General features: G+C 37.4%; 1 protein-coding gene across 1 annotated transcript; it reads right to left on the bottom strand.

Moving 5' to 3' along the window:
• Positions 1-567: 567 nt before the first annotated feature.
• flip (ankyrin repeat and SAM domain-containing protein flippy) lies at positions 568-8,131 on the bottom strand. Its single transcript, XM_073958855.1, has 5 exons — positions 7,918-8,131; positions 7,689-7,821; positions 1,841-2,086; positions 1,099-1,303; positions 568-857 (listed from the first exon to the last, which is right to left on the bottom strand). The coding sequence occupies exons 1-5, from the start codon at positions 8,091-8,093 to the stop codon at positions 655-657; spliced, it is 963 nt and encodes a 320-aa protein (XP_073814956.1). The 5' UTR covers positions 8,094-8,131; the 3' UTR covers positions 568-654.
• Between the last annotated feature and the right edge of the window lie 26 nt (positions 8,132-8,157).

Below are 8,157 nucleotides of genomic sequence, written 5' to 3'. Positions count from 1 at the left end.
CAACTGTGTGAAAAATGAGTTACCAGATTTGAAAATCAAAATACCGGAAATCGGGTGGTACCGTTATATGGGGGCAATAGGAAAAAATGGACCCATATCGATTTTGGTTTCATATTCACGTATTTTCATCTAAATCTGAAAAGTGTGCAAAGTTTTACTTCGATTGGTCAACTGCAACCGTTTTAAAAATCAGTTACCAGATTTTAAAAGGGGGTTAAGTTAGACACCGTAAAAACATTGTAAGAATGGACCAATATTGGTTTTGATTTCATATTCATGTATTGTCATCCAAATCTGAAATGTGTGCAAATTTTAAGTTCGATTGGTCAACTGCAACTGTGTGAAAAATTAGTTACCAGATTTGAAAAGCAAATTATATAAACACTGTAAAACATTGTAAAAATTGACCAATATTGGTTTTGATTTCATATTCGTGTATTGTCATCCAAATCTGAAAAGTGTGCAAAGTTTTAGTTCGATTGGTCAACTGCAACCGTGTTAAAAATGAGTTACCAGATTTGAACTAAACACACACCAAAGCAAGTTAAATAAAACACTGTAAAAAGGTTTTTATTTTTGCTATTGTCTTGCCAATACTGGCATTTGTAAACGCAGGGTTACCAGTACAATCTTTTTGATGGTATGTAACTTTATTTAATCATGTTCTTTATCTTTATGTTCTTTTTGACATTTTAATTCGCGTTGCTTTAATAATTTAACAAAGTAATCTTCGGCTTGTTTGTTATTATACAAACGAGCTAAATTCGTACAAGTTAAATTACGCATATCTTGGTTTTCCAAATCGGCTCCAAACTGGATGATTAACTTTAAAATGGTCAAATACGAATCCATAACAACTGAAAATAAACAGAACAATGTCATAAAACTTTAATCTTCATCATCATAACCTGCAAATCAAACAATACGTTTTACGAACAAGTTGGCCTTCATTTTATGGATTCTGATCTCTATCTGTTTTTAATTAAAATTTCACCGATTCTGTGCTATGTAGTACGGTTGTGTTGCGTTAGACTCAGTTATTGTGAGTGTATATGTATGTGTGCATAAGTGTGTGTGTAAGCACATTTGTTTACTTACCAGCGCGCATTAACAGTGTCCAGCCGCAGGCATCCTTGGACTCAACATTGGCACCGTTCTCAAGTGCAAATTTTAAAATCTCACCTTGATTTGCATCGACTGCCAAATGGCTGGGAGTTAAGCCGTACATATCTTTGGCATCCAAATCGGCTTTTTTGTTCAACAACATACGTGCCACTGCCACACGGCCATAATAGAACGCTTGCTATAGTTTCAACGATAGAGTGGGTTGAAAAGAATACAGTGAAACATACAAACATGTGGACGGAACGTGGAAAAAAATTAAAAACGGAAACAGATATTGTATCGATATAATGCGCATAAGCTTACCTAACGGAATATTCCCGTGGTAATTGTTTTTGAAATTTGTTTTGGGAGGGAAGAATACACCAATGGAATGCAGTTTGCTCAAAAGAAAAAGCTGATGGGAAGCTAATTTGAAAGCCTCTACACACGTTGGTTAGAATAACTGATGCTGTGAATGTCAACATACAGTGACATGGCATCTGAACTTTGAATGTAATCTTTAAGACTTGATAAACTTTTCAATGCCCAGTTTGGAACAGGCAATATAAATTTTGTGGCATCTTACGTTCAGCACATCAAAATGATAAACTACATTTCACGTTATCCTTCCCACTTAAATGTGATTATCTTTATCCTCAGCACATGATAGCAGCAAACCTAACTAAATTTGCAGCTGCTTAACATTCAACTACTTACACATTGCCCACTTACTCACATGTAATGGTGTCCGGTTATTATTTGGATTTCCTACATGGACACTAGCTCCGGCAGAGAGTAGAGCATCAACAACACACATGTCACCAAATGCAATAGCATTTGCCAGTGGCAAATAACCATTCGGACCGGGATATTCAATTAGGGAGGGACGTCGACGTAAAATCCGTTTAACCAAAAAGTGGTGGTCCTTTTTAATGGCTCGAAAAAGACATATTGATGTGGGTTCGGTGGCAAGTGTAGAACCCTGAAATGGAAACAAATACTAATTAGTATGAGGTTTAAGTAAGAGATAAATACGTTTTTTTGTTGTTGATTACACTGTGCGACAAAAAAAAAATGACAAGGAAAACTAAGTGGATTATGAAAGTAGAGCTAAAAATATGAGACACTTGTATCGGCGTTTTTAAAGTTAACACGAAAGTTAAACCGAAGTTAAAACGAAAAGTAACCAAAGTAGGCGGGGCAAGTTCCGCCCATTTCTAGTTTTTTCGAAATATTCAAGTTAAGATATCTTAGAATCCTTGCATTTTAGGTATATAGTGTCTTTGGCAACTTTACAGAGGAGGTGCGGTTCATCAAAGGGGACTTTTTGGTCCTTTTTTCGAAAATCTTTCAAAAACTCCTTTAAAATGTGATCATATCGAATCAAAATATTCTGCATTGTTCGTCATAAGATTTTACTATAGGTCTCAGAATACACCAAATCTGTAAAAATTATATTATCCCCAGAAATCTCTAAAAATGAAAAACACGTTTTAGGGTTAAAGTCGGACTTCATGTGAGTTTATTCAAAATTGTCCCACAAAGCAAAATTTTAGAGAGATGACGTCAAAGACAAAACTATTCTTCGTCAAATTTCACAATGGATTACCAAAGAAATGAAATGTCTGTTTACATAATGTATCATAAAAATAGCAGTATCAATTTTGCTGAAAAAATATGAAATTATTTACCAATTTTTTTCATTCTCCTTTCGAGTTGATACATGAAAGTAATATGAAACTTGGTTCTAGGTGAAAAGTGTCAAAAGAAAAAAAATTCTACACAAAATCATACTATGAGTTTCAGAATAAACCATATATATAGGTATACTATTTCCTTAAAAAAATTAGATTACAACTGTATATATATTAGAATGAAATTATTTGTTTTAAATTTGGACTGTTAATTTTACATAATTCCAAACTGGATCAAAATCTAACAAAATTCTTCACTTTTTGGGAATATGGTAAAAAGAAAAAATGTTCCAAATCAAATTTCACTATGAGTCTCTGAATAAAAGAAATCTGTAACCATAACATATAACATTCTTAGCAGCCCTTATTTTTGATATAGGGTTTAGGGCCATATTTTACTAATTTTATCTAGATTGTCGTTGTGATTGGACACTATAAATATCTTATTGATGGTTTTTCGTCATGAATTCATACGGAAGGTGTTGTGCGCTCCATTTAAACAGCTTTTGAAATATTTGTGGTGTATATATATTGGAAAAATGTAGAAAACCCATATCGGAAGTTGTAAAATTGCGTAATTTTAGTAATTTGAACTTAAATTACGTAGTTAATATAAGCCATTGCTTGCTTTTATTGTATGTGGAAATACATGGGAGGTCTACGGCTATGGTCCAGTAAAAATATAGGAGTCATATGGGCTCTCATATACACGATTTGGCGTGGTCCAAAATAATACAATGATGGGAGTAACTCCTGCTTTGTTGACATTTACTCTTTTTAAAGTAGTTTGATGGACCTCATGAGGGTTAAAATTTTTAACAAAAATATTCCCCACATCCTCCTCTGTAAAGTTGCCAAAGACACTATATACCTAAAATGCAAGGATTCTAAGATATCTTAACTTGAATATTTGGAAAAAAATAGAAATGGGCGGAATTTGCCCCGCCTTTGGTTACTTTCCGATGTAATCTTTAAAAACGCCGATACAAGTATCTTATATTTTTAGCTCTACCCAGCAAAAATCCTCATTACAAACCTCCTTTCCCACCCATTATTTTAACAAGGGCATGTCGCGCGAAATATCTGGTTATTTTGTAACCACTGAAAAAGGTAGATGGTAACCACTGAAATAAGTAGATACTGAGTGGATTCTGACTACTTATTTCAGTGGTTATAAATAACCAGATATTTCGCGCGACATGCCCTTGTTAAAATAATGGGTGGGAAAGGAGGTTTGTAATGAGGATTTTTGCTGGGTACTTTCATAATCTAATCAGCTTTTCCCATCATTTTGAAAAAAAAAATTGAATTTTGTTGCACAGTGTTATATAGAGGTATATTTTCAGAACCCGCTAAAAGGCGTATAAATACGGACCGCATGACAGTACACGCAAACCTGGAAGGCCTAGGCTTCGATGGAGTAAACAAGTGGAATCGTGATACTCCAAATTGGAGGCTTCTAGGACAAATGTTCTGTAGAGGGTCAACTAAGTAAGTAAGTAATATTTTAATATGGTATATTGACGTTGTTGTAACAGCATATGATATGTTTTTACATCCTTCACAATAGTATGGCGAAGCGAATGCTAGAACGATATATTTTTGCACCTAAGTATATTTTTTCATAGGCAGGTCAAATTTGAAGATGGATTATATCAGCCCAAGTTTTTGTCCGAACTACCTGTAAACTAACATTTGAAGTTGTCAGTGGTCGCAAAACATCTTCACTGAAAATTTTTAACAAAGGCTCATGTTTTGGCGTATCCCAAATGTAACGGTACATCCCGATTTTCGGTATTTTGAGGATTTCAATTAAATTGTTTGACCTAACTAGCTGGAATTTGACGATTGATGTTTCCAGTGGTCACAAAAATACTCCAACAAAAATTGACAACATAGATCCATGTTTTGGTATACCCCCCACGTAAGGATACCTTCCGATTTTCGGGTTTTTGAGGATTTTAACCACATTTGTTGAATGAACTCGCTGTAATTTTGCAATGGAGGTTCTCAGTGGTCACAAAACTTCTCCACAAAAAACTATCAACTGCCGCCCGATTGAAGACATTTTTAGATGCATTTTCTGGCCTAGTTTATACATTTGGGGTATCCGAGGTCACAAAATAATTATTCCATTTCAGTTCAGCATATTTTATGGTGGAGGGTATACACTTACACTTTTTTGCTTGTTCTGCTTAATCTGGCTCTAGGTCTACCTCGGTTCTAGGAATGCTTCGATGGGTTGTAACAAAGAATCTATTGGAGTTAGTTTAGTAGGTTTGGTAGGCCTGTTGAAAAGGTGCAGTGCGACGTGCGAGCCTGTGCCAAATGCTGGGTAGTTATTTTGCACGGTGATATCAATACTTGCCCTACAGGAATTTAGAATTTTAGTTTAACCAAATTTAATCTGGTTTTTCGTGGCAGCTGACTGTCCTCAGCTGCGTTAGATGGGGGATATTCTCCGAGTGTCGCCTTCACACGATAGTTGTTTATGACATCTGTGTGAATGCTATTCACACATGTTTGAATGTTATACAAAGATTCTTTGCTACGGACTACGAGACCATCCTGCCATTTTCCAGACTTCGGGAACGACGTGTGTGGCTAGATCAGGTTGAGGACTTGGCGAGATACCTTTGCACGCATCCCTGCCTGGCCTTAGAAACGGGACGTCCCTGCCCCTATTTCCATACTTCGTGCACGATTTGGATGGCTAGCGGCAGTTTGAAAACTTGGATAAGATACTCGACTCATGGCTCATCCAGCTGTTTCAGCATTACCATGGAGCTTATATCAGGCCCAATGCTTTGGATGATTAAGCGTTCCTGATGACATTCCCAACATCATCTAGTTTGAATTGTTGTGGTTCCTAATCAGTAGTTAGAATCTAATGCGACGTAATACTTTTCTCTTCACCTTGTCAATTCCGCGGTGCTCGTCAAACTGTCACCTAAACAAATTTAACAACTCTTCGAATCAGTCGGCCTAACGTCGCTAAACGTAATAACATTTCTGATGATTTAGTCACTTCTGAAATTTGGTCTCATTTCGGGTATTCGACCAGCAGATATATGGCGAGCGACTGCAGCAGTGATGATGTCTCTGAATGTCCCCTCTGCTACCCGAACATCTGAAGTGTTCTCTGAAGCGGTGATTGGCGAACTCTCTGAAACTACGCCAATTAGATTTCCCATCATTGATGAAAGTAAGGCGTTCAGAGGTGATGAAATCGTTTAATCTGATGATGGAGACAATTATGGGGAGATGGTCCGACCCAAGAGAACCGACGGGTTGCCAGGTGACGTTATTTGTCAGACCAGGCGAAACGATGGTTATATCTGGCAAACTGTGACACTCTCTGTTAATTCTGACACTCTCCGTTAATTCTTTGGTCATTGCAGGGGACCTAATGTCACAACTTATGACGAGCATAAAAGTCTCCTAAGAGTAGTATTTTATGACCTTGCAAAAGTGGGCTAATATTGGGCCTATACCCTGAAGTACGGCAGACTGTATACTTTAAGCAACTCTACCACTTTGAAACTAGGACAATTAGCTTGTTCATAATTGATAAAAGTGCGGCGTTCAGAGGTGATAAAATCGGACGGTCTGCTGACGGAGACATATTGAGGGGAAATGCTCTGATCCCAGAGAAACGACGGGTTGCCAGGTGACGTTATTTGTCAGAGCAGGTGACACAATGGTTATGTCTGGTGAACTATGGCACTCTCAGCTAAACTTTTTCAGGGCGTCCTTATTGACCGTAAAAAACGTAGAGCTATCAATTTTCTCAGCCCGCACTAATATTGGGCCTATAACCTGGACTACAACTATTTATCGGCGGGATGTTTACGTTAAGCAACTCTACCTCGGCAGTTCCACACCTGACTGCTACCACCATACATTCCATGTACTGGTTTTTAGAGCCAGGCTCAAGGAAAATATTGAACGAGCTGGTGAAATAGAAAAGCTAAGCCCCCACCTCCACTTCTGGTGCGATCCTTCCTCAGTACGTTGTAACCATCACAACGCTGTAAGCTGCGGTTCTTGCAGAGCTTGATATCCTGCACCGCCGCAACCATGATATTCTTCCGACACATTTTGCAATTAAATTGCAAAAATATGCACTGTCAGGGATTCGAACAGCAATGGGTGGGGGGACTGCGGGAGAGTCTCTTATTGTGATGGCGATGACTCACTGGGGGCTGTGTTCACGTAGCACGCAGCAACATAGTTTCTGTCTTAGTACCTCACATTGACGAGTTCACAGCAACCTCTACGCGCTCTCGGCATCTATTGCATATCAACGAAGTTTGAGTGCGGTGGTGCGGATGTGACAAAACAAATCTTTTCGGTTACAATAGCTTCGTTCCAGAACTAAAAAGTTTTTACACATTTAACACATTTTGAACATTTTTCCCCGAAATGCGTTCCCGTACACCAAAAAAGTTGCAAAATGTTCACTTCTCTTTGAACAAAAATGGCGCTGAATGACTCTCTCTTTAGAAACTTTTTACACGACAAATTTCAGCGAGCAAAAATGTGCAACATGTTTGCCGGCTTCCGATTGCCTGACACGCCGACTTTGACATTTGTTCAAGCTTTTTTGACGCTTCTGACATTTTTCCGTTCCCGTACATTTTGGAAAAATGTGTGCGTTGAACTCATTTTTGACAGTTTTCTCTTTTGCTCATTTTACCATTAAAAAAGTACTGGAACGGAGCTAATGTATCGGTCCATTATAAGAATAATAATATCTTAATACGCTGTCATAAAATCTTCTCTGCCATTATTATTCACAATAAAATTCTTTTTCAAGAATTTATAAAAAGTGGAAAATGCCACAAAAATGTTATCGTTATACTCCTCCGCTTGAAGCCATTCACTTACCACAAATTCATTGGAAGTTTGTAATAACTCGTATTCGTTTGCATCGGGTGGAAGAAGCCTTAGTGCTTTCACTCTCAAACGATAACCAAAATTTTCTTCCAAATTGTCTATGGTTGTGGAACATTGGCTAGTCCTGAAATGATGTAACTTTGTGATTGTTGTTGTTGTTGCAACCAGCCGCTTGTTTGCCATTGCCTTCGTTAGTATCGTTTTTAATTTCAATTATTACCAATCAACTTTTGTCCATCCTTTTGTTTTGTGGTGCTTTTCAATGCGGTACACTTCGGCATCTTCAATGCAATTCCACTCCAATGTAATGGAATTTACAGTTTCTTTTATAATTTTTACAATGAATTCAGTTTTAATATCAGAATCTGTTTCAAGTGTGCATTCCTTTGTGGTCATTTCGTAGCCATTGTGTTACTGATTGTAAATGTTGCCAGTCTTACGTTTTGTGTGTTTTTAATTC

This window comes from Musca autumnalis, unplaced genomic scaffold, assembly GCF_047663935.1.
Source record: "Musca autumnalis isolate F117 unplaced genomic scaffold, ASM4766393v1 scaffold_1, whole genome shotgun sequence".
In the NCBI taxonomy this organism is placed as follows: domain Eukaryota; kingdom Metazoa; phylum Arthropoda; class Insecta; order Diptera; family Muscidae; genus Musca; species Musca autumnalis.
Note: the sequence above shows the minus strand (reverse complement) of the source record. Positions and strands in the feature narration are given on the sequence as shown.

Excerpts from the sequence above, each read along its gene's own strand:
- flip (XM_073958855.1), bottom strand. The coding sequence starts at position 8,093 with ATGACCACAAAGGAATGCACACTTGAAACAGATTCTGATATTAAAACT. Across the intron at positions 7,822-7,917 it reads GGATGGACAAAAGTTGATTG|GACTAGCCAATGTTCCACAA; the intron begins GTAATAATTGAA and ends ACATCATTTCAG. Across the intron at positions 2,087-7,688 it reads AAACTTCCAATGAATTTGTG|GGTTCTACACTTGCCACCGA; the intron begins GTAAGTGAATGG and ends TTTCCATTTCAG.